At 36.8% G+C, this 27,652-nt stretch overlaps 1 protein-coding gene across 15 annotated transcripts in view; it reads left to right on the top strand.

The window, feature by feature from the left end:
* Positions 1 to 3,093: 3,093 nt before the first annotated feature.
* The window catches only part of LOC18423183 (uncharacterized), a 28,551-nt gene continuing 3,992 nt past the window's right edge, over positions 3,094 to 27,652 (top strand). For 2 of the 15 annotated variants that reach the window (XR_016053213.1, XR_016053214.1), the window contains exons 1-7: positions 3,094 to 3,556; positions 8,131 to 8,272; positions 8,515 to 8,616; positions 13,043 to 13,173; positions 21,415 to 21,713; positions 21,810 to 21,900; positions 24,809 to 25,068. Coding sequence is in view for 5 of the 15 variants with exons in the window: in XM_088863688.1 (XP_088719814.1) it covers positions 3,446 to 3,556; positions 8,131 to 8,272; positions 8,515 to 8,616; positions 13,043 to 13,173; positions 21,415 to 21,713; positions 21,810 to 21,900; positions 22,147 to 22,227 (957 nt within the window). In the remaining 10 variants the exon portion in view is untranslated. The other 13 variants (XR_016053215.1, XR_016053217.1, XM_088863688.1 and 10 more) reach the window with 13 other exon arrangements.

Raw genomic sequence — 27,652 nt, 5'->3', positions numbered from 1 at the left:
GGAGGTAACTCCATCCCTTCCTAAAGCAGTCATATTCAAACCACCACCAGAATTGAATAAAAATAAATTCCATATTGGTGAAAATAATAAAACTTTAATGGATCAGTTGATAGCCAAATTAGCCCAATTAGACATAAAAGGAATTCCTTCTCCCAAACTCAGTATGCCCATGCCAACTATTCCTAGTCCATTACCAGAATCTTCAGATAAAGGAAAATCCAAAATACCAGAGCATGAAACAATGATGCTCCAGAAAGAAATAGAACCAATCATAGAGGATACTATCCAAAACCAAGAAAATGCTTTTATGGATACCACACCTATTGATCTAAACAGAATAGCTTATGATAAAACTTGGAAACCAATTACAGCTTTACCATATTATAAAAGACCTACACCTGTTGGTGTTCAACTTGAAGAAGATGCTATACAACAAGTTGTGTCCTATTCAGGAAGATCAATAGTAAATTAGACAATAGATGGTTTATCTGAATTAAAAATATTAGATGTCATGAGACACATGACAATGTTTGCTTCTGCAAAGTAAATGGCAGGCAATCCGGATCAAGAGGTTGCTAAAGCAAAAAGTTTTTGAGTCTCAGAAATAATGCATCTTGTAACACATTATCTAGGTCGTTCATTTTCAATATTTTCATATGTTTATAGATCTCTTTGATTTTAACTATTTTTAAAGTTTAAAATTTTCTAATTAGATATGAAAATAGATCTTAAGATAATCCTTAGAAATGTTTACATCAAAAGTACATGATATAATAAATTTAGAGGTGCACCTTAATTGGTCGTTCATTTTCAAGATTATCTAGGTCGTTCATTTTCAAGATTATCTAGGTCGTTCATTTTCAAGATTTTCATATGTTTATAAATCTCCTTGATTTTAGCTATTTTTAAAGTTTAAGATTTTCTAATTAGATATGAAAATAGATCTTAAGATAATCCTCATAATTGTTTACATCAAAAGTACATGTTATAATAAATTTAGAGGTGCACCTTAATTGGATTGTTTAAGGTTGCAACCTTATAGAAACCGCACCCTTTAAAAAATCGTCTTTTAATTGGAACCAGTGTTTTAAAATACTGTCCGGTTCGACTGGGAAACACGCTGGCCCGTGCCGGTTCCACCCAAAAACTGGGAACCGCCCGGTTCTAGAGTGGAACAGCTGGTTCCCATCCGGTTCAGCCCGGTTCTAGAGTGGAACCACCTGTTCCCATCCGGTTCAGCCCGATTTTAGAGTGGAACTGCCTGTTCCCATCCGGTTCAGCCCGGTTTTAGAGTGGAACTGCCGGTTTCCATCCGGTTCAGCCCGGTTCTAGAGTGGAACCGTCGGTTCCCATCTGGTTCAGCCCGGTTCACACACGTAACGTGTGACACGCACGTGCCAGTGTGGTTCTAGAGTGGAACAGCCGGTTCCCATCCGGTTCAGCCCGGTTTTAGAGTGGAACTGCCTGTTCCCATCTGGTTCAGCCCGGTTTTAGAGTGGAACTGCCGGTTCCCATTCGATTCAGCCCGATTCTAGAGTGGAACCGTCGGTTCCCATCCGGTTCAGCCCGGTTCACACACGTAACGTGTGACACGCAAGTGCGAGTGTGCCCCACGCACACTCATACGCGCACACGTGTGTTTGAGCGTACGTGCAAGCGTGCCCCACGCACACTCACACGCGCACACGTGTATCCGAGCGCACATGCGAGCGTGCCCCACGCACACTCACACGGGCACACGTGTGTCTGAGCGTACGTACGAGCGTGCCCCACACACACTCACACGTGTTTCCAAACGCACGTGCGAGGTTGCCCTAATATTCTTATATACATTTTATAGTTCATATTGCATAGGTATTTATCTACCAAAGTTGAATACCCATCTTTCGATGTGGGATAATTTCCAAACATCATTAAATGAAAATGAAATGTAAATATAGTCTATTAAGCAGCAATTTATAATCACATGTAATTAGATGGTTTGATGGTTATGACTTTGTTTTTTGTATATAGTGGTTGGTATAAATATAAATATTTTTGTTGTATTCGAATCCCCTTGGGTATGTGTTGCATTTTTGTTTTATATATAATGGTTGCTATAAATATAAATATTTTTGTTGTGTATATAATGGTTGGTATAAATATAAATATTTTTGTAAATAATATAAAAGACATAAAAAAATGAAAAAAAAAAAATTTAATTTTTCATATAACAGTTAATTTTTGTTGTATATAGTGGTATAATTATTTTTGTAAATAATATGAAAGGCATAAAAAAATAAAAATAAAAAGTTTATTCTATTTGAAATCTCCATCTTTCTACTAACAATCTCTCTTACTAAATTTATCATAGAAACCTAAAAAAATAAATTTTTGAAAAATTGAAGTGTTATTTTCAAAATTTGTACGCATTTTAATAATTTTTATATTGATAACCAAATCTTTTATTTTATTTATGAATTTTTACGTTATAAATCATGTAATATACTATTTTTCTTACAGTTGTCAATAATACATTTTAAATTAGATAATATTATAAAATATTTTTAATTTGTTATTATTTGTCTAATAAAATAATTATAAAATATAAACTAATAATTATAATTTCAATATATAATATTATAATTAGTGAAGTTGTAATAATTTTGGATTATAATTAATTAGGCTGTAATAGTTTGGGCTTTTTTAGTTGGTTATGGTTTTTCGCCAAAACGAGATTTTAATGGCCATTCTTTCACTGATTAGTCTACTCTTTATAATAGTCCATATATAATTATATATTTTATCCATAATAATTCCATGATTTTTCTTTTATGTGATGCAAATTTAATAGTTAAAATAAATTTATACAGGGAAAGAACATCTCAATATTCACAAATTGATAAAAAAAATGAAAGTTAATAATGTAGTACTTTAATTTTTTATTGGATTCGTAAAAAACAACATTTATAATGAATTTTAATAATTTTTTTGGATTTATTTGAAGCTTTAATCCGACCGATTCAACCGATTTTCGGACCCGAATCGATTTTTGAGGTGCCCGATCGGAGTCTCCGGTCCGCTTTTTAAACTATTGATTGGAACAATGGTGTCGAACGGTCCTGTGGTCGATGTCTAGGAACAGGTAATCGATGCCAAACGTGCATACACCAGTGGTGCATGGGTCTGCACACTGAAATGGTGAGAAGTTGCTCAAACGCTCGCTAGAAGCATTATGTTGTGAGTTGCAGAGATTGAAGTAGTCGTCTAATATGGCCCTAATTTACTGAATTAGTTATCCTAACCTGCCGAAGAATATGCCCTAATTTACAGAGATCCTTAACTCAATCTGCTGAAATATTAGGGTTTCTGGAATGTCATCATTCTTAGTCTCTTTGGCCAATTTAGGGTTAGTTCGTACTGTATTTAATAGCAACAAAGAACTACTCACTGGCTAAGCACAGTAATGGCGGCTGTAGACTGGTATGGACCTCTGATTGATCTCAAGGATGCGGGTTCTCACATTGGTAGCTATGTTCAGCTCCTGGTATTCGTTCATATGTGTCGACCTCCTCAGGTTCCATGTTTCGTGCTCTTTACTTCTGTAGTCGTATTTCTTTTTTTATAATGCATTTTTGTTCTTTCCCTTTTTGGGGTTTAATTGAGGTGATACTTCTTATTGATACTTTGAGGAAACGTTTCGACTTGATATTGATAGACCAGATTTGTGTTAGAATATAAAGAAAAGCAATTGCTTTAGGGGTTGGGACATTGGAGAAACTTATCTTTTTATAGCATTCTCTTGATTTGATTGAGCTAGTTTTCAGTATATATTCCAAAAAGTCGTGATAATATTTGAAGGTATTTCTTCGTGTTGGTTATTTTGTTTTTACCTAATTCGATAACTTCTATGAAATCCATACGTGGTGTGACACCTAATTTGTATGAGTAAGATCGAAGGTCCGGTTCCTCATTGTTTTCGTCGTCAAAGCCTTTTTCCAACTAATTGGGATTGGCTACACGTATCTGATATGCTATTCTACGCTATTAAGGGTCATTACCCTCACTACTTCCATTTAATCCTTTTGGGCCTACCCTTTGCCCTTTTTGAGCTTTTCACTTGAATTAACTTGTACCTTCTAACAGGTGCTATACAGGGTCTATGTCACACATGGCCAGCCCAACTAAGTCTACTCTTTCCCTTCTTACTACTTATTCCACACCTAAAATTTTTCGAATGTATTCATTTCGAATTCTATTCCTTCTTGTCTTACCTCTCATCCATCTCAACATCCTCATCTTTGCTATACTCATTCTATGGGTATATTATTTTTTGACTGCCCAACATTTTACTTCATAGAACAAAGCTAGTCTCACATCTGTCCTATAGAACTTACCCTTCAGCTTCATTGGTATTGTGGCGATCACATAAAATTTTGGTTACACATCTCCACGTCGCCCACCCAACTCTAATTCTATGTGCAACATCTTACCCAATCTCTCAAATTTCTTGGATTATCAACCCAAGATATCGAGAGTGCGGTCTTTTTGGTACTTCCTGGCTGTCAATCTTAACTACTTCCTCGTCTCTACAGCTCGACTCCTATTATTACTAAACTTGCATTCCATATACTGTATTCAGTTCCTCCCTAATTTAAATTAGTTTATATACAAAAGAAAGGGACAAAAATTATGTATATATTGATGTTCCGTTGTTTGATACTAGAAGCATAAATTAATATACCATCTCTTTGTATGTACAGAGTCTTAAGCAAGTCCCATAGTTTGATTCTTTTTTTTTTGTATATGTTGTTGCTTTCATTAGCTCTAAAGTCTATACAGTTACTTATCCTCTCAGAGCTTAGCATGTCCCTTTATAATTGTAATTTATCAATTAATAAGCTTAGATGTGTGCTTTCATTATGAATTTGGGTTTCGGCTTGAATGTTTAAGGTGTTGATGATTTCAACACTACATCTCGAGTTCGAATCCTGCTGCTGAACTACCAAAAAGGAAAAAGAAAAAAACTTATTAATATTTTAAACATGGAAACCTCATTCCGATGAGGTGGGGCAAGTTAAGCTTGGGAGTGGTTGAGAGAAGGATATCCCCAAAATGTGCCTTGTTATAACAAGAAAATTCTGTACAGTTTAGCTTATTCTAAAGATTTTGAACTAGTTTAATAGGAGTTGGATCCCCTAAAGTACACCTTTAGTACTAGATAGGAGGGGTTCTTATTTATCTCACCTTCACCAAACTAGTCATCAACAATTTTCTTGGATCATTTAGCTATAGTTGAAATGGGACCCAAGGATGCCACTCTTTGGCTGTTGTCTCTAGAACTTCATGACCTTCAGAAAGGGCGTTCTCTCTGATTCAAGACGAAACATCTTTCTCTGCGTTGGTCAAGTTGATTGTTGTCTAAGTAGGTGTTAATGTGGCAGAAGTCTACATGATTCACAGTTTGCTGCTGCTATCTTTTTTGGTGGGGCAAAACTCTTGTTCCCTCAAAGGCCAAGAAAGTAAGAAACAATATACCACATAATGTTCACTCTTGGAAGCAGATATTGTGTTTGTGCTGTGAATCTATGACAAGAGAGTTAATGCAGATGAAGTATACCACACAATGTTCACGTTTGGAAGCAGATATATATTTTCAGTGTAGCTACTGTGCTCCAACATTATGATCTCCATCTTCATTACTCACAGGACTTATCAACATAAATATTTATAGTATGCTGGTTGATTCCTTAATCGTGTCCCAGGTATCTATCATATTTAGTATAACAGTTAGCAGTCTGGTGGTTACGCCTTCCATATATCTAAGACATTATACCACTTGACTGGAACTCCCATTCTGGTTATTGTTAGGTGGAGGTAGGATGTCACACCCAGCAGTATTTCTATAGATTCCACCTCTACGACGACCATCTCATACTCTGTCATTTCTTCCTCAGCCACCTCTGCAAAAACCATTCTCACAAGATGAATAATTGTTGTTGGTAAACAAAAATCATAAGAAATTCAAACTTGATTTTGTCCCATCTTTTTTATTGGGGAACATAGCTTCACATTGAACAAGTGGAGGACATGATTCAGCAAAAGTGGATATGGTGGTCTAGAGGTAACACTAGGAACAAAAATCTCATATTGACCTCCGAGACCCTTTAAGGCAATGCACACCTTGTTAGTCTCCCTAATGGGATGTTGAATTATAGCAAGCTGATCACATATTCCTTTGATTTGGACCAAGTACTCAGATATGGACCAATCTTCCTTTTTGCAATTCAAAAGTTCCTGTCTCAAGTGCACTAGACTAGCTCGGGACTGTTGGGCGTATGAGTTTTGTAATTCCTTCCACAATTCTTCAGCAGTGTCTATATCAACCACTTGTGCTTTTGACAATGTGGAGTTAGTCCACCCAATTAATCCTTGATCCTTGACAAGCCAATGATCAAATCTAGGGTTAAGAGTTACAAGTTCTTTTCTCTTTTCTTCTGTACTCACTTCCACTTTGGTGATGAACTATGGTGGTGCCTTGCACGATCCATCAATGTGACCCATCCATTGTAGGGAAAGGGAGAGATCTTGATACCTTTGATCAATGGGTCACATTAGTAATTGAACCTTGCGCAGATACCATGTTAATATATCACCTTGAATACTTGAGAGACAATAGCAAGTTGTGGCACAGTAGAGAGAGATGGAGGGGAAGCCAAAGAAGAGTGATATAATCAATTTTTGAAAGGCTGCACTCAAATATATATATTTATATTGTTTCATACTCTAATTAATTACGGGTTAGATAAGGGCATACAAGTAAATACGGAAATGAAATATTTGTGCTTTACTATGAATATGAACTACAATTGCAATAGTAAGTTACAGCAGTATACAAAATTGTCAATGTACACTTGACCAATTATGAGTACCAGTATACCCCATCTTAGCCAACCCAAATTAGTAGGGAAAAGGCTCTGACGATGATGATGTGTATACCCCATCTAGCAGGTTTGGCTAATATAGGGAACAAGAAGGGCATCCACTGGTTTCATGCCCCCAGAACTTGGTCCTCCAGGAACCGATTGATGAGTATAGAGTAATGGGCAGAAGGACAGATGCTCCGTAGTTCTATTGCATCGTTTTCTGCTGAACCCCATCAGCCTCAGTGAGCTGTTCAGAAAATCTAGGTCCAACCTGTCATGGGCCTTTCGTAAATTTACCTTGCAGATCTCTTTTGGGGTGCCTGATACTTAGAGCGCATGCCCTCGTGAGTTCTTAATGGTCCAAAATTTGTTTGTCTTTTACAAAGGCCAATTGGGATAATGAAATCACCTGAGGCAGCACCTTAACATTGAAGACAAAATATGGGCCATCAGTTTGTGTAGACTTCTGAGAAGGCTGATCGCTCAGACGTCATTAATGTTTTCTACTGTTTCAACAACGATGCAAGGAAAGAAGAATTCGTTGCTGTATTGATTTTCCTGTCATAAAATTCCTTGAACATAAGCTGTAACTTATCCTCCAGCATGTTCGAAATGTGCTGGAACAACAGGGGGTCCATACAGCACCGGGGCTCTCCCTTGGCTAAGCTATACATGGCGAAAGACCACTCCAGCCATTCTCCGCTTCAGCCATTCTCCGCTTTCTTGGGATATTCCTGGGTATTAATTAATCTATCCATTTAATATTTCTAGAGTTTAATATATTAAGCAATCACTTTTATACTTGATTTACATCTTTTTCACTTTTTTTTTGGTTTTATTCGCTAGTTATACTTTTTTGATTTTTAATAAATATTTTAGCACATTGTAGAAGCAATGGACTCACAGAACCATTAACCTAAGTGAATACCAGATGACTGACTGTGGTGCATGCCTGCCTGTATTCTGCGAGTATTACTTCTAGTAAGATATTTTTTTATCTTGTAAATCTGCAAAGCTTATTTATTGAAATTTTGGTAAAAATCATGACTATGAATTTACCCATGGAAAGGAAAAAAAAAAAAAAGCCGCATATCCTTTACAATAATTTTGTAAGACATCTGACAGTGTATTTTAAGTGAGAAGCCCTGTTTTTTTACTCTTTTTTTATTTGACTTTTGTAAGCAGCAATGCCTTGGTTCTGAAATTGAAAATGATGAAATTGCAGATGATTAAAGCTTTGTATGGTCGAAGATTGATGAGGATTGTTGTCCAGGTTGGTGACAATACATGCCCATACTTTACTGTGTCGCTGTGGCAGAAACAAATGGGCTCCACTGTATCTGCTGGTGATATTGTTTTATTACAAAGTGAGATCTTTCCCTTGATCCTTAATATTTGATGTTTTAAATGGATTAATATTTAATCATCATGTAAGAAGTAAATTTGGTTGTCTCTTGTACTTGCAAGGCCCTATCTATATAGGCTTCTGTCTCATATCTTTGTACTCATATTATTGGAAGTTGAGTGTGTCGCTCATTTGTTTCGCATAAACTGTCTTGCTTACATCTGTGGTACATCTTGATAAGTTGTTACCTTTGGATTTATACAGACTTCAGGATTTCAGAGTTTTGCGGTATTGTGGAGGCTTTGACAATTCAATATTCATCACTGATGCATTTAGTCCATTCACAAGAACTAGTTGCAGCTAAAGGTATATTATCGCTTGTTATAATATACATAGGTTGTTCTTTCCAGAAATGGCATAACTAACTTCTTTTTCAATTTACTAAAATGGTCTCTGTGGTTGAGTGATGTCACTGATATACCAGTCCTGGTATGATATATCTAGCAGATTGCATCTCCACACCTTAAATTGGTAAGAAATGCATATTCTTTTGGTTCATCTGTCATAATTGTTAAAAAGGATGCGTCTATTGTAATCAAGATCTGTGTAACTTTTGAAAGCTAATCCTTTGTGTGCTCTTCTTTATTTGTGAAATTTGTGTCAACAGACAGCCCTTTGTTCTTTCTTCTGTGTTGCTACCTAGTCCTTGAGATTTGAATTGTCCTATTGTTAATCCATATGGTACTATTTAATTTGAGGTCATGTGTAGATCTGTATGGGCCGTATATCTGAAAACTAAGTTCATATCATGCACATACTTTTTGAAGAATAATTCGTGCCATGCACATTCAATATCAGTTGCTATCATTATACCAATTGCAATTTGTAAGATACATTCCCAGTCCAAATGATTCTTTTCATTTATTCATAATGTTGCATATTATTAGAATAAATGAATTATATTGATTAAGAAGAAATCAAGTCTATAGGACAGCTGTGGGACCAGCTTTGCTTTATAGGGCGGAATGTTGGGCGGACAAAAAACAATATACCCAGATGAGGATGTTGAGATGGATGAATGGCAAGACAGGAAGGGATAGAATCCAAAATGAATTCATTCGGGAAAGTTTAGGTGTGGCACTGATAGGCGATAAGATTAGAGAGATTAGACTTAGGTGGGCTGGCCATGTGTGGCGCCGACCTAATACAACACCTGTTAGGAGGTGCGCGTTAGTTCAAGTGGAAGGATTGAAAAGGGCAAGGGGTAGGCTCAAAAGGATGTGGTTGAAAGTAGTATGAAAAGATATGGGGACTTATAGCCTCACTGAGGGTATGGCCTTAAATAGAGTAGAATGACGAACCAAGATTCATGTAGCCGACCCCAATTAATTGGAAAAAGGCTATGATGATGATGAAGAAATCAAGTGACATCTTTTTCTTGAATAAATGGAAATCAAATGGTGTCTTGTTCTACACTACAATCAATGGCTGTGAGGACACTTTCTTCCAAGAAGCTGCATGGACTTGATCACTTGATTCCAACTCTGGACATTGACAAATGGAACAAGTGTATGGTTAAATCCTATTGATTGGGCATTGAAAAGGCTACTTAAGTTTCCGCAATCCCAGGTCTGACTACAGCATGATCATATGCAACAAGTGTATGGTTAAATACTATTGATTGGGACTATTGAAAAGGCTACTTAAGTTTTCACAGTCCCAGGTCTGAGTACAGCATGATCATCGTGATGAGCTAGAAGTACCAGAATTGTGGATCTAAAAGAGCACCTGGACATGGAGGAGGCATATGAGGATGTGGTTTGATTTGAGAAGGTTGATTATGTTTATGAGTAATCATGAAGGCATTAGGTATCAGGCTTGGGCTTGAGTGGTTAGTAATGCTGCATCTCAAGTGTGATTCCTACCACTGAACTACCCAAAATAAAATAAAAATAAAAACATGAAGGCATTGTATTGAAGGGTGAAAAACTAGTTTGAGAATTATGTGGAATTTTTATAAATTTGAGTGGTTAGAGAACGGCGCTTGTAATATGGTATTTTTGCCTAAATTTGCAAATTTGTTATGTTAGGTTTGAACTGTCTAGGCAATTATTAACTATGAGGAGTTGTATCTAGTGTTTTTCTTTTGTCTAGTTTGGTTGGCTTCTGGGTCACTTTCACATTAAAGGGGGATTATGTCCCTGTGGAACCCTGTTTCTTTTATTAGTAACCGAAGTTAGAAAACCTCTTAATTTGAAAATGATATCTTAGCATAATTCCCCATTTTATTGAAGCCTAATGGCATGAACCTGTTGAATAAGACGAGTGATGTCCCGCATAACTAACAGTGTTTTACTGAATTGAGTTTGAAACTCCACCGGGGGTGCATACTTGCAGTTCTGTTTAGACACTAGTTTTCACTTTGCATCTATTGGGAGCCATGCCGCTATGTCTTGTTGTGGTCTCTAATTTTAGGCCGTTGATGAGGTTCTTAGAGAGGGTACAGGGGGTAAACTCTTTGGAATTTCTCCCTGCACATCCAAGGAGCAAACTGTTTCAGTCTCTACCCATTGAAGTGACACATGAAATGGCCGCTACAGGTTGGGCCTTAGAGGTCTAGCTCAACTAGTTTTTGAAATTGAGGAATTAACCTAAAATTTTAAGAAATTTGTGAGCGAAACCTATGCAAATATTGGGATAATCACCTAGGATTACGACCATGGGGACCTGGAGAGGAGTTCACATAGGTTGAGGAATCTATACAAACTTTGAATGGAATTAAGAAGGAGCAGATGTGAATTTTTATCAAAATGACTTGTACACAGTCTACTTCAGCTAGAGAATTGCTTACGCATTTAGAGGCTGATCCAACAAGCCACTTTATAGACCTTAATTCGACCATTCTTTAGAATCCTAAGCTGTGTTACAAAACACTTAAAGATCGACTGCTTTGCTGAGCGTAGGTCAACTTGCTTACACCCAGGGCATGCCTTCTGATGTACAAGTCGATTATCACAAATGCTGAAGGTACCTGAAGAGGAGCTTCAAAGAAAATAAATTTAGTGCACTGAGAAGGGAGTGAGTGTGCTTTAATGCTGAGCGGCATAACAAACAGTTTCAAGTATCTTACTTAAATTCTTCAAACATATGTTGGTGTTGCAAATGCTTTTTAAATGGGATAATTCAACAAGGAACTTTCCTAGACAAGTAAGGAGACAAATTCCAAGAAAAAGAAAAAGAAGAAGAAGAAGTAGAAAATCGAAAAAAGAAAAAAGAAAAAAGAAGAGAAGAATAGACTTCTAATGAAGGGTTGCACCCACACATAAGACTTCTATATTATCCAAAAAAGAAGGCTTCTAAAGAAGTAAATGAACAAAAGCTTAAAAGTCAGCTTTCCAACTCAGCTCAAGATGCAGCTCTGTTGCTAATCTTGGGTTGCTCGAAAATGTGTGCATAAGTTTGGCTTGGGTACCAGAAATGGGTGCACCCACATGGCTTCTTTTTCTGTTTCTTCTAGTTTCTGGCAGTTACACTCCAAAATCTCTTGAAACTTTTGAGTAAGAAACTGTTTTTTTGTCTTTATGTGCTGCATCCCATGAAATTTTTTGCCAAAAGGGAATCCCTTTAAAGTATATAGGTCTGCGTCATGGCAGGCGTTTCATTAATCGAGCCAGCACTCATATTGAAAATGAGATTCCTTTGAAGGATGTCCCATGGCATAACGAATTTGTGGGTTTATATGGAAACAAATCTATCCTACATCCTGCAGTCTTGGTATTCCAAGGTAAAAGCACACAACAAGGTCTCTTGTTCTTGGACAAGTTATCTTAATGTGTCTCGCCTCTAATTTTGTTTTCATGCATGTCATAGGCCCTTTACTTTTTCAGAAGGACATAGGGCATTTTTGTTCATGTCACATGTAAAATGATGCCCTCTAGTGATGCTACAAAAAAATTGACTTATCAGTCATTTGGGTGAAAGTCAATTCGGCTTATGTGGTTTTGACAAAAAATGCTCTTACTGTAACTTAACCTGGTGTGACCCATGAAAAATGGGTTTTGGCCAAGGGAAGTGATAAGGTGTTGTGTGGATCATGCTTCTTTATCATGTCCACTTCTGATAAAGAAATTAAATTACCATAGTTTGAAATTTTTGTGGGATACAACTTCGAAATGTGTCCTAATTAAAAAACAACTTAGAGATGCATCTTTTTCTTCTGTTTTTGGCTTCTATAACTTTGCGGCAAGATGTTGTATTGACATGATTCCATGTGCCTTGGAAAGCTTGAGGACTTTATTTGTATTGAGCATATGTATTTTAATTTCAAAGATACAATGAGTGGGTTTTTTTTTTGGTCTTTAAATTTTGAATGTACGGTTACATGTCGAAGTTTACCATCTCATCTTTTAATGCAGCCCCATCTGTTTTAGATGGTTTACTGGATCCTTGAACCTTGTGTCGAACCATCTTACATATAGCACTGGTTATATGCAGCATCCATGGAGCTTGCATGTGTCTTTAAAAGTTCTGTAATAAGAAGTTGATTACTATCTACAACAATAGCAGCAGAACCTTTAAAACATGCAGTTCAAAACTTCAAATTAAACTAGTGGCATATCTACCAGCATGATATTGACTACTCTTTGAGCAAAATACAACTGATACTTGACCACAAGTTTTTTATTTAGGTTTTTTCTAGGTTAGATTTTTATATTTTAACCTATATGGAGCAACTGATGATAAACTTTTCTTGAACAATTTTATTTTATTTTACTTTATTTTTTTTCTATAGATGTGGAAGAAGTAGTAGCCTGTTGCAGATTTGGGGGACCAACAAAAGATAAGATGAAGTTGGTGGTACAATGGGCACGCCAAACTCAAGCAACACTTCTTCGTAATTTGAATCATATGCATCTCTGTCCGGTATTTATCTTTGCTGCTAATCTGATTATCCTTTACGTCATTGAAATATTATGAAACATGTTATATACATTTTTTTTTTTTAAATGTAATAAGAAGAAGGGAAATTTACATATAAATCCTGTTTTATTTTTTATATTTAAAAATAGTCCCATATATTTTATATTTTACAATCAAGTCTCATTTTTTAGAACTTAAATTATATTTTAATTTTATCTCTTTTTTATATATTGGATTAAGCTTATATTTGGTCTCTCTATACTTCTCACCATCATACACCCATAAAACTATTAAAAAATAATTTAAAATAAATATAATTATCAAACGACCCCTTGATATGATGGTAGTTGGGTAATTTTATTTGTTTTAATTTTTGAATATTTTTATAGGTATATGGTGATGAAAATTATGAACCTACCAAATTTCAGCTTAATATTATATATAGAAAAAAAGATAAAATTAATATACACTTTATGTTCTTGTAAAATGGGACGTGTTTGTAAAATATGAAATATATGAGGCTAGTTTTAAATATAAAAAATAGAATGGGATTTGTATTTAATTTTCCCTGGGAAGAATTATATTCTGAGTGCCCTAATCGATTTATATGTTATAATGTTTGATACTAAGATTAGATTTTGCTTGGCCTCAAATATACTGAACATTATGATATTTAAGGAGCTGAAATTATCCATAGAAATATTTCTCAAACAATTTCTTACTAAGAAAGAGCTGTACTGTGCAAGAATACAAAAATAAAATATCATGCGACATGCGTGCACCAAGTTTCTGGAGTTCATTGTAACTGCAAGGAGTGCTGTGTTGGCCTGGGGTGCATTGACCTCCACCAGTCCAGAGGCACTTGCTGCTCACCCAGGTGAGTGCCTATTAGTACCAACCAGGAAGCCGTAGCTATCCAAGTATTTCCGTGTTTGTGCACAGCAATCTATGTAAGCATCTGAAATTCTGTATACGTGTGCATCCAATTCCCATCTGTAAAATCAAGGCCATTAAATGCAGGGTTGCTCTATTTATTTTGGGGTTTACCCTGCCTAGAATCCCCAAACTCTCACATCAGAGTGCTAAGAGGCATGTAGGTGGTTGTGTACAAATGTACCAGGGCTATGTTGTTAAGCCAGGTGTGCTCGCACATGTGTCCCCTGTTTATGGTTGTGTGTGTGTGTGCGCGCACACGTGTTTATGTGTCAGTTGATTAAAATGAATGCATAATTATCTTAGCATCTTAATCATTATTAAAGAAAAAATGTAACTTACGACTTACTAAAACTATGAAACATTTAATTCACATTTTTAGATTCTTAAATGTAAAGAACAAATTTTGCTAGTAAGAAGCAACATTTGCTTCTGCAGGGCATTTCATGAGAGCATTTCTAAAGAGTGTTGGTCGGTGTCGTTTGTTTTTAGCAAACCTTCAAGGTTGTGATCTGGATGTCTTCCAAAGGACCAAAGACAAGGGACTGCCTATGCCATTTTTTTTTAATGAAAAGTTATAAGTGGAATATGAATAATACATAGATGAACTCTTTAATAAAATCAAGTGTTCCAAAAAGTGGCCTGCCTAGTGCATAGGCGAGCTAGGGGGGCCTGGGTGCACCCAGGCCTAGGAGGGCAAGCAGGGCGGCTAGTCCCTGGGCGGGCTCTTAGGCCCTTTCCTAGGCGGGCTCCCGGCCTTGGGCGGCAGTCCAGGGGCAAAAATGCCCATCGTTGAGGGGCATTTTTGTTTTAATTTTAAGTATCTAAAACATGGGGTTTAGGTTCATATTCAACCTAAACCCCATTTGAACCATTTTAGAGAAAGAGAAGCCCCAAAAAAATTGGTAATTTGTGATTTCCATAGGATCAAATGTTCTCAAAGTTCTGAGAAATCGATCCAAACATCACCTATTGAGTTTAGATTTAGTTTTGGAGATTTTTTAGGACTATTAGAGGGTATTTTAGAAGATTTTGAGATTGGCAAACTTCTCAAAGGTAGAAGTTTGAAGATCAAGCAATCAAGGTTAGTGAAAAATTTTGTTTTTCAAATTGCTTGGATTATTTTGAGATGTCTTCTTCGGGATCCAATAGAAGTGGTGATTCAGGTGGGAAATATGGCTATAACCCAAATCCTTTAGATAAAAATTGCATAAGATGCAATTATTGTGAGAAGCATATGAATCTGTATAAACCAGTTTAAGAAACATCTTGCTGGCATCAGGGGGGATGTGGCCCCAATGTAAAAAAGCTTCTGATGCGATTAGGGAGGAAATAAAAAATAATATGAGCATAGTAAAAAAGGAAAAAAAGGAGAGAGAGTTATCCATAATGGAGCTAAGGTCTAGGGTTTGTGTCAATTATGATGACGATGATAATGATCAGGATGGGTGTGAAGAGGTGGAGCAGTTTGCTATATCCCAAACTTGGGGAAAGGGAAAGGGAGTTTTAGTTGGTTCTCGGGGTGGGGGACCTAAGACGGCTTGGGGTAAGGGGCCTAAGAGGGCTTGGGGTAGGGGGCCTAAGAGGGCTTGGGTTAGGGCCTATGGATTGTTTTTTGCCTTGGCCTGGCCCTGAGGTTGCAAGTGAGAAAACAAAGAAGCAAACAACTATTGAGAACATAATCAAGAAGGAAGAGAGAGAGAGAAAGAGAGAGAGGGAGAGAACTATGCAATGCATTGCTAGATGGTTCTATGAGGCGGCATTCCTTTCAAAGCCGCTCGCCTAAGCAGCTTCTATACCTTGGTAGAGGCAATTGGCCAATTTCAGCCTGAGTTGAAACCTCCAACCCTATATGAGCTTTAGAGCCTGTTTTAAAAAAAGAGGTAAATGTCATGAGGGAGATTATGGAGTTACAAAAGGATGCATGCACTCAGTATGGGGTTTCTACTATGACTGATACTTGGAGTGATAAGAAGAGAAAAAGTCAGATGAATTTGCTGGTGAATTGTCCGTTAGGGATTGTTTTTTTTATGTCTATTAATGCCTTTGATGATAGCCATGATGCTCATTACATATTTAAAGTGATGGAGAATTGCATCAAGGAGGTTGGGGAGCAACATGTTATATAGGTTGTCACAAATAATGCTGCTACTGCTAATTTGTTGCCATAACTTACCCTAGTATCTTTTGGACACCATGAGCAATACACTGTATAGACCTCATGCTTGAGGCTATTGGAGGTTTGAGCGAGATTGCTGGTGCAGTTAAGAAGGCTAGGTTAATTACGACTTTCATTTATAGCCACACCCTCACCTTCAGCATGATGCACAAATTTATAAAGAAGGAGGAGATTATGAGGCTTGAGGTCACGAGATTTGTTACCTGATACCTGTGCTTAGATAACATATATTCGAGGAGAGTCCAGTTGTGGCAGATGTTTACTTATGAGGATTGAAGAGCATGAAAGTGGGCCAAGGATCAGAAAGGGAAGAAGGTGAGAGATATTATCCTTTCTAAGTCTTTTTGGCGAGGGGTGAAGGGCTCTTAAGGTATTTTTTCTTCTTGTTAACGTCCTTTGCATGGTTGATAGTGACAAGCCCTTCATGGGCTACATGTACGAGGCAATGTAGAGCTGCAAGAGAGAGATAGCCCATAATTTACATGATGATGTGAGGTGCTATGAGCTAGTTTGGAAGATTATTGATGAGAAATGGGATAAGCAGCTACATCGGCCATTGCATGCGGCTGGTTAATTTTTTAACCAAGTTTTTTTTACGTTGATAGGTATATACACACAAATGACCAGTGTTTCAAAAAGCACCAGGCGGATCCTAGGCGGCCTGGGGGCTCCAGGCCGCCCAGCGCCTAGGCGGGCGCCTAGAACCTGTGCGGCCTAGTTGAATCCAAATAAAGATTCTGCAGTTATGTCAATATCAGTTATATGTATTGCAGTACATAATTCGTACATAATTCAAATTATACTACATATTAGGATTGACAAGGGATATGATCATGGAGGCCTCGGGGACAGCAGCCGATCCTCTTAGGGCCACTAGATCTTCTTCATAGAGGACGAGGGTGGAGGAGGAAGCAGAGGTAGATTTAGAAGAGACAGAGGAGGACGACCATTATGTTGAGAAGGGATGGGCTTGACTCCGATGCATATGATGCAGCTAACCATGCTTTTCTGATGATGAGCGATGACTAAAGAGTCTTTGAGTCTTCAAATCTATATTTCTTTCATTCTTCTTTTCCTCCTTTTAGTTGTATGTATGTAAAGTTGTGCCTTTGTATGGACTATCGATATGGACTTATGGAGTATGGAGTGTATGTGGAGTTGTTGACTATGGACATATTAGTGTGTTATTTATTTTCTTTTCTTGATGATGAATCAATGTTTTACTGTCTTGGATTATATTTTCCTATTTTTACTGTGTGTATGGACTATGGAGTGGATGGAGTTTGGATTATAGTATGGACTATGAAGTATGGTCTAATACTCTAATGTCTAATGTCTTTGAGCTTTGAAATTTAATTTTTGATTTTGAAATGTATGGAATTATGGACTAATAGACTATGGATGAACTATATATTATGTATTCTTAATGTGTTATATGTCTCGATATACATTTCTAATGTTTACACAGAATCTGACCCTAAAACAGTCGGACAATTGAGTCCTATGCTTTTTATTCTACCTGGGCCGCCCAGGTTTTGGGCATCTACCTAGGCACTGGGCAGACTAGACCCACCGGCCCGCCTCGGCGCTGCCCGGCGTTTTTTGGAACATTGAATAAAGTTCGTAAGTGGAACTCTAAAAGAGAATGACTTATGAATTAAAAAATCATACGACAGAAAAGATTTTGATAACTTGAAAGGTTGAATAATTAGGCAAATGTAGACCATGCTCACAAGGCACTTAGCTATCCTTCCTTGGATGGTGGATTCCCTTTGAGGGATTGCGATGGTTTCCTCCCTAGGAGGCATGGTATATGGTCCCTAAAAATTGGACATGTCTATGAAGTGGACAACTAAACAAATCTCTCGTAAGTGTCGCAAAATAAAATTAAATCATCAATATTCATGGACTCAAATTCAATCAGACCCAACTCAGTTTGTAAGTCCATGATCTCATGCCATCATCTGACATCAAAATCATTAGTATTTTCCATGTTTTATCTTTCTTGGTTTCCTTTGAATCAGCCTCCTCCACCATTGAGTCTATAGTTCTGGATTATTGTAATCTAGTACGCCTTCTTGGGTTGATTGAAAGCCTGAATTTACCAATACACTTCATGATGAGTAGGTTTAGCTTTTTGCTCCCTTCTTAAGACATTGATAGTATCACACTTATTTTAAGATCATTTAACCTTTTCTGTCTTATAAGTCACTGCACCAAGCCACCTTATCCCTGATGTTTCTAAAGAAGTTTTATTCATACCTGCAATTACCCGTATTTTATGCTTGAGCAGGGTTGATTTTCTGTAGCAATCCTGCACCAAACGCCCAATAGATTGGGACCTGCATATAAAGCTGCCATATTAGCGCTTTATATGTGATTAAAACTGGCCTTTAGGTGGTTTATCTCAGCATTGAATTAAGAACAAAATGTTGGTCAAGTATGCTTCTTGAAATTAACTTTCTTGGTTTCTAAAGTTATTTTTTTATCCATGTCAGACGATTTTTTCTTGTGTGCACATTTTGTTTTTCTAGGTAGACTGGGACTTGGAAAGTGAGTCCCAGGTCTTAGATGAGCTGCCTATTGTATCATAGATAGATTTGGAAATTGGATTAGATTCACAATTAAGCATGCCGAGTTTGTGAATTTTATACATCATGTTCTTTTAGTAAATATGGTCAAATTTATCACACTCTGGTATAGATACTTGTCACAAATTGACAATTAATGCTGATAATTTTACTATTAATATTATTTATCAAGTCATGATGATATTCATAATTAATTGTAATTTTCACCTAAAGAGAAGTTGCAATAGTAGTGATAGTTGTGGTGGTGGTCATGGTGGTGCTAGTAATAGTGATGATGATCATGACAATGATGATGATGATGATGATAAAAACAATAATAACTAGGACGACAATAATAACAATCACAATAACAACAACAACAACAGCAGCAGTAGTAGCAATAACAACAACAACAATAATAATAATGATATTAGTAACAACTATAACAACAACAACAACAACAACAACAATAATGATCATAGTAACAACAAAAATGACAACAATAATAATAATAATGATGATGTTAGTAACAACTATTAATAATAATGATAATAGTAACAACAAAAATGGCCACAATAATAATAATAAAAAACAAAAAGTAAAAAAATAAAAATAACGATAATAGTAACAACTATAACAACAACAACAACAACGATAATTTTTTGACAGCTAGAAACATTTTGTGTACTTGATAAAATTAGATGGAATTTACATTATCAATGAATGGATTACTTATCCACAATTGTCTAGAATTCTAGATTTTTTATTTTCTGTTTAAGTTTTTCCAAAATCCAAGAAAATAGGGAAAATATATGTTGATTTGCTCAAGTTTCTTATCCATAGTTGTCGGGAGCGGGAGCGGGTGTGGGTGCAGGTGCGTTCCCGGGAGCGGGTGCGCGTGCGTTCTCGGGCCAGTGGAACCGTGAATTGTTGGAAGCTCCTTGTGGTTGGGATCGTCGTCCGTACGATCCTATATCAAAGGAGCACGATCCTTGTCACAGGGAAGCGCGATTCCATGGGGAGGGAAGCGCGATGGTATGTTTTAAGGGATCAAGAATGATGCGTGGGTTCACAGTACCATTGGGCACAAAACTGAATTATTGAATATGAATCAGTGCCAAATAGAGAAAAAATCATATGCATTGTGTCATACACTTGAGAACCATGGTTCGAACCTGCTGGGAATGCCGATCACAGTATAGGGATCCGCGTTCCATCCAAGATTCCTAGCAGGAACCGCGGAATCGAGGTTCCGGAGCGGGTCCGTGACCTTTCCTTCAAGGTTCCAGGAACTATGTTCTTATCAACTTGGTTTGGCATTCTTCGAGTTGTGACCTGAGTAATAAATTAATAATTTTTCTTTTATTTTCTAGATAAACTCTGCAGGTGAATTGATACTTCAAATATACAATTTGTAATCAATCATGATTCATGGGAACAATATGAAGTTTAGCAATGCTTCTTGAAAAAGATACTAAGCTTAGCAATTAACTTGCTCAAAATGTACCCCAGATTGCTCACTACATGGTGAACTGCAACTAGGGCTCAAAATGTGGGATCCAAATTATTACATTCGGTTCATGCTTTAAGCTCTCTACAATTTAGTTCCATCATGATTCATGCCTAACATGAACTAATGCCAGCATTCATACATAGTGTTATTGTTTAAAATACGATATTTAATTGAAACTCCATAAAATATGGCAATAATAAAAACTATTTTATAAGCATCAATGAGACGATGTCACATTAAAAAAGAAAAGAACAAAATCAATGAGATGGTGCCTTCTACCTTTTTGGGATTTGTGATATCACTTCCAACATTGTTATGGTATATCTCCTATGAAATGACATCTTTAACTTCACATCAGGAATTGACCCTTTTATGCAATCACTATGGCATTGCATTTCCTCTCAATTGGAAAAGCAGTATGCTATATCTACTTTTCAAAGTCTTTTCTCTCAACTCAAATAAACCCATGCAGTCGGCAGTTTTTTAACCAATGTAGGTTTTCTTCCATAGCCTGATAAGCGATAACCATGATTAACATTTGTGTTACTTTTGCATTTCTTACCCACATTTGTGTATCTTATTGTTTGCCTTTTTGTCATAGCATTTGTTTGCTTGTTATTATAGCTCTTGGTTATGCATTGGAAATCTGAATGTAATTGTTAAGGTCAATTCTAGTGCTCTCCATAAGTGCAAGATGAGTGGTCCCGATGGTAACATATTGAAGGCTACTGTGATCTGATATGTTTGATCTAACAGAGTTTCTATCTTTTGTATTTGACACTACGATGAAGTGACAAATCCCTATTAATGTTGGCAGCCTAATGGTTATAGTTCACTGCAAATAATTCCAATTTTAATTTGCTTGTCATCAGCACGACTATATGAAGCTCTTTTAATGAATATTCAAGTGAGGCAAACCAAACTGAGATCAAGACTTTTCAAGAAGGCCATACTTCTTAAAAATTCTCTAGATACATGCATGAACTCGACATTGGGGTTATGCAGATAATGCAAGTTTAAAGTGTGCATAATTGCCTAATGCCCTGCAGGTTATGGAGGTTGGTGTTTCCAATGGGAGACAACTGAAGAACTGGAAGTTGAGTGCGAAAAGCAAATCAAGGGAGTGCTTGTCAATTTCAGAAGTTTCTTTTCTAAGAGAATCCTGCAGTGTGAGCTTCTATGGGAACATTGGTGAAATCTTCCTGCCTTGCAATTCAAAGCCTGCTTCAGAATTTAGACGGGAGAAGCTGTTCATTGGCAAGAGACTCTTTGTAATGGCAGATGACAAGATTGGAGATGACCTCATCTGCAGTGGTTGCAAGTATTGTGGTTCTCCCATGAAATTGAGGTAGTGTAGATGTTGGGTTTCATTTTTGTTGCTTTTATCCAATTTGCACAATCAACTAGAGCATCTTCTTTGAAATTCATTGAGCACTGGCAACAGTTCTTTAGCAGAGCATGATCCAGCTCAACTCTACTGCGAGAAGAGCTCCAACCATCTTCATACTGTAGGCCAAATATATACACCATTTCTGGTGAGGAACACTTTTGAATCTTCTTTGATATTATTTATTGCATTCACTCTTCAGTTCGATACAACATTTTGATTTGCTCTCCATTCTCAGAAAACAATAAAGAATCATCCTCTTGCTCTCAAAAGCTATTTCTACTTTCTCTTCACTAGTATACAGGTGCAGAATGATAGATTATACTTCGTCTTTTTAAAAGAAACTGTGTTGTTACTATTCAAAGTTAAGGTAGTTCTGCTACTTTGGAAAAAGGAATTGGGCGAATATGCACTTTGGAGTTGTGGTGGAGAGCGGTGGCAATGGACCCGACCAGACCCGGGACCTGACGAGTAGACCCAACCTCGAGTCCAAGTATGGGTCCAAAATTTGGACTCGAAAGGTCGGGTTCGGGTCCAAAACCTGGACCCGACCCGAATTTTATGGGTATTCATAATGTTGCCAATATGTTTGTTTCTTTGAAATTTTCAGTTATTACATAAAACAGTAAGGAATGTGGTATTCATAAATGTTGTGTAATACTGTAAATGTTGCTAATAATATGTGGGTGTATGATGGTAACTAAAGGGCAAACGAAAAAGAAAAAAAGAAGCTCATCGTCATAGGGTGGCAATGGACCCGATCAGACTCGGGACCAGACAGGTAGACTTGACCTCGGGTCCCGATATGGGCCCAAATTTTGGATCCAAAACCTGGACCCGAATACTATTTGGGTAGACCCGGATCCGAACCATTGCCACCCTTAGTGGTGGACTCTTTGAATGTTTTTCTCAAAATACCCTCCCTTTTGATATGAAAATAACTATATTACTTTCTTTACGAAATTTAATAGGGATTATATACTATGAGACCATTTATCCTGATTACAAGGAGATCCCAATTGCTTTCTAGTCATGAGATGTCAAATTGAATGGCTTGGGGTTTGTCACAAAGTTTGAAATTTCCTTTTTTGGACTTTGAGTCTAGTCAATGACTCTTACAACTACTCGATTTGAAATCCGAGGGATAAAAGTGATTGTGACCTCCTTGTACCAAAAGTAAATGGTCTCCTTGTATACTTTTCCAATTTAATATCTCACCAGTTTATGTTATTGTGTTTCGCTTTCTCTGATATCAAGGGCAAGCTAATTTTTGAGAGAAGGAAAGATCAAAACATCCCTCATTTTAGTGCAGTTCTACTGAAACATCTCATTCTATTTTATTTTTGGTCACTTTGCTCAGCCCGTAACTTGAAGCTAATCTGAGGTTCAGAATGCATCATCCTAGAGGGCAGAGAACAAATGAATGGAAAGGTTTTGTGAATTAGTTTGTTGCCATCCCAATGCGGTTGGGTTCACTAACTACTTACCATGATCAAATAGAGATGTATTTCTATTCGTTGAACCAATTGTCATTTGTTTCGGTGGGGGCCATGCTCAATGCATTAGTTTCCTAAAGCAACAGTAAAACTTACTCTAGTAGCTTTAGGTATTAGATTGGAAGTCCCAGATGCTTACAGATTCCCACCCCATGCCAGTTGGCTCCATGCAGTTCTCTGATCCCGGCATGTTGTATAAAAGTGAGAGACATGGAAGCTACCTGGTGCTAAACATCTTTTTTGTGAGGAGGGTGAAATAAGGATAGAACTGATGTCTTGAGCTTTTTGCCAAGGACTTGACAGGAAAGGCTCTCTTCGAGGCTGCTCCAAGACACTATTGGTGTGAGCTGCCCTTGGTCTTGTCCTCCACTGCCCGTTTTTGGTTTGGCTACATCCTCGCCATGATGATTGAGAGGGTTGTGCTTGAATGAGAAGGGTCTCCTGGGTGCAGAGGAAGTAGGGATGGACAACAAAAAACATTCTTCATACAGCAGGTCAAAGCTTGGTGAAAGTTGGTATAGCAGGGTTCTGAGGTTTTGTTTCTTGAACCATGCAAATCAAGGAAAAAATGGTATGTAAAATTGGTGCTTTTTCCTAGGGCTTGGGGAGAGGATTGCTCGGATCAATTTTCCTGAGTAGTAACTTTGTAAATCAGAAACAGAGAATGTAATGATAGACACTAGAGTAATATGGAGGCTTAAGGTGACGATGGTACTGAGAGATAAATTAGGGTGCATGTGTCCACCTATGGACTTTTTGGGTAGAGGGAGGGAAATTCCTGCACATGATGAAGCCATTGAGGACAGTGAAGGAGTCCTTGCTAGGTCACAACTCACTAGTGGTAGAGCAACTGTGGGTTCTTCCTGCCAAGGTGGCAGCACTCCAGTAGTTCCACTTGTCTAATTCGACCACAATGTATGCATGAATACAGTCATGCCAGAGCCACTAAGAAGCTTGTTCCAGATTGCCGGATGGTGATGCAATGAATTGGGTTTTTCTTAGTCTTGATTACAAGTTTGTAGCTGATTTAAGTGGATTTAAGTATTTAAGACCAAGCTGTGGGAGAGAGAGAGAGAGAGAGAGAGAGAGAGAGAGAGAGAGAGGTACCTAACCAAAAAATAGAATAGATTGAGGTGAATTTTTCAGTTTATTTAGAAGGTGCTTTCTTTCTTCTGTGCAGGAGATCTGATGGGCTGCTGCAATGCTTAGTATGTTTGAATGGGAGGAGTATGTTTGAATTGCAGGAGCTCCTCCTGTATTATCCCTTTGTATCCCTTTGTTCTTTATTGTAGCTTGATGCATAAATGCAGTTTTGCCCTTACGCTCCTTACAAAATGTCAAATTTGATGTTTTATCATCTTAAGGCCCATTAAGTTGGCTATTTATCTCGTGATTTCTCTTTTCTGTTGTTGCCTTTGACTAAGTCCAGATTGCTTTTCCACTAAGTACTAAAATTACTAGTTGAGATCTAGTTCTAAGGATATAAAGAGGATATAGTGTTGGAACACTGAAAATGAAGAACTAGGATTGATCAATTAATGAGGAGGTTCTTTTGGTCAGGAGAAGACTCTGACAATAAATTCCACTCGATAGCTTGGGATAAACTTTGCCAACCTAAGAAATGGGGAGGGCTCGGGATCAAAAAATTGAGAACCCAGAATTTAGCCCTCCTTGGCAAATGGTGTTAGCTCTCCTTGGCAAATGGTGTTGGCGGCTGGTGACTCTAAGCAACCACCTATGGATTGACGTTCTCAAAACCAAATATCGCCTACATGACTCTCCTTGGCTCCTTGAATTCAGAACCAACTATGGGTCTTCAGGTATTTGGAGGTTTATCTTCTCTGCTTTTCAGTTCTTTAAACCTTGTGTCACACCCCAAGATTACTAACATTCTTGAGGTGCGACAGGTTATTCTTATACTATATATATATAGAACAATATTCAGAATTTCTACTTATGTATTGCACCAAAACGGATTTTTCCATTTCTAAAATTTTTTACAAGTTGTACTCACAACTAATATTAACAGGAAGGTCAATTCAGAAGTTTCCCAACTGTATGAAGTACATTTGCAACTTATGTTAACATGAAGGTTCATACATTTACAATTTTGATAGAACAAAAGTTACAAAAATATTTGATCCCGAGTACAATTTCTCTCAAGTTACTCTTGCTATACAACGCATGATAAGGCTGCCATTACTCTGAAAAGAATTCACAACAGTTTGATGAGCTTGACTACTCAGTAAGTGATTGTCTTCATCCTAATTGGAAAATGCAATAGTTTTTAAAAGAATTCATATTAAAACAATACGAAGAGGAACATACATGAAGAACAGTTTTAAGTTCAGAAACATACAATTTAATATTATTCCAAGGATTGAGCTACATATAAACACTTTGACAGAAATGCATAATTAAGGAGATTTCACAAAATACCCTACTGGCGTCCCAAGTAGGTCACCTATATATCCCACTAGCGTCCTATATGGGTCTTCTTAATCCCTGCAGGTCCAATCATACTTCATCGGCATATTGGATGAGTCCACTTAATCCCTATCGGCGTACTAGATAGGTTCACTTAATCCCTATAGGTCCAATCATACCTCACCGGCATACGGGATGAGTCCACTTAATCCCTACCTGCGTACCGGATAGCTCAACTTAATCCTTGCAGGTCCAATCATACCTCACGAGCGTACTTGATGAGTCCACTTAATCCCTACCGGCATACCAGGTAGGTTTACTTATACTTAAATTATCTCTGGAACTCTTTAAATATCAGAAAGCAGCAATATTATATATTTAAAATGTCATGAAAATCCTTAACGTGAATTCACTTGAACAAATTAATTATAATCACTTTTATTGAAATATCTATAAGTAGTCAGTCAACCATTTTGGGCAATAATTTCAGAAAGGTAGCAGTTCGAAAAGACATTCTTGAAATGTAATATGATAGACAGTCTAGTATCAATAGAAGAACTCTTATGAGAACTCAAAATTAAATACGGAATCATCACAATTTATGGGAATGCAAATACGTAATCATTTCACAGGAATAAATAGCGTTCAAACAAACAAAATACAATTAAATACTGAAATGTGTGAATCTTACAGTAGTGACAATACTACAATCAAGTGCAGAAATATCAGTTTTTCGAATAATGATTTTATAGGAGAATGAAGTCATTTGCACATGAATTTTACAGTGTCTAAATATTCAAAACAATAAAAGGAAATCTCACAATTTTACTAAAAGAGGAATTACTAGTTCTACTTTACAAGAAAATGAAATCATTTACGCATAACACTTATAAAAGTGATGTACAGAATATCATAATTTTATTAAAAGCGAACTAATTTTCAGGAGAATGAGGTCACTTATATTTATAGGTCACGAGTTGGGTATATGGCTACTGCTATCAGAGTTTGATCGAGATTACTGGTGTTCAATTAAAGGTGTGGGACAAGGGTCAAATGAGTTTTCTTTTTATGGAGAGAGAATATATTCATAAGGAAGAGGAAATATTACAGAATCATTAAAATAATACTATCGTTATGAGAAAATAGTACTTCGTGAGTATATTATTCAAATTATGAGAGATGATGCGTGAGAATGTCATGAAAATGAACAAACTATCATAATAATATAATATATGAGAATGATATGGGAATGAAAATACTATTATAGAAATACTCTGGGATTGACAATGATATACTATATGGGGATGATATGAGAATAATATCATGTATGAGAGTGAAATATTATAATTTAATATATTCACGATATGAATACAATGATATATGGGAATGAAATCATTATACTATAATGTATGAGAATGTCATGAAATTAAGACTACTATTCTAAGAAGGTAATATTTTATAATAATGAGAACATCATTACTATCATTATGAGAGAGATTTGATGAGGGAGAGACAATAATGAAAACTATTAAAATTATGCTCATGATGAGAGTATGATGAGGGAGAGAGAGAATAATTGAAAACTATTAAAATTATGCTCATGATGATTATAATGAGAGATGATGAGGGAGAGATGAGAATGAAAATTACAAGAGCATGATGAGATGATAATAAAAACTGATTAAAATTACACTATTATGAGAGCATGATGAGATGATAATAACTTATTAAAATTACACTATTATGAGAGCATGATGAGATGATAATAACCACTTATTAAAATTGCACTATTATGAGAGCATGATGAGGGAGGGAAAGAATAATTGAAATTGAAATGAGTGAGAGAGAGAAGGAACTTATGTAGAGAGAGAGAGGAGCTCCTATTGGAGAGGAGAGAGAGGACCAATTGATGCTTTTTTTAAGGGGCCAATGGGGTATTTATAAGGGTTGGACTCAATATACACTTGACACATGGCA

The sequence above is a fragment of the Amborella trichopoda genome, chromosome 4 (assembly GCF_054954075.1).
Source record: "Amborella trichopoda isolate Santa Cruz 75 chromosome 4, AtrichopodaSantaCruz75HAP2 v2.0, whole genome shotgun sequence".
In the NCBI taxonomy this organism is placed as follows: Eukaryota; Viridiplantae; Streptophyta; class Magnoliopsida; order Amborellales; family Amborellaceae; genus Amborella; species Amborella trichopoda.
Note: the sequence above shows the minus strand (reverse complement) of the source record. Positions and strands in the feature narration are given on the sequence as shown.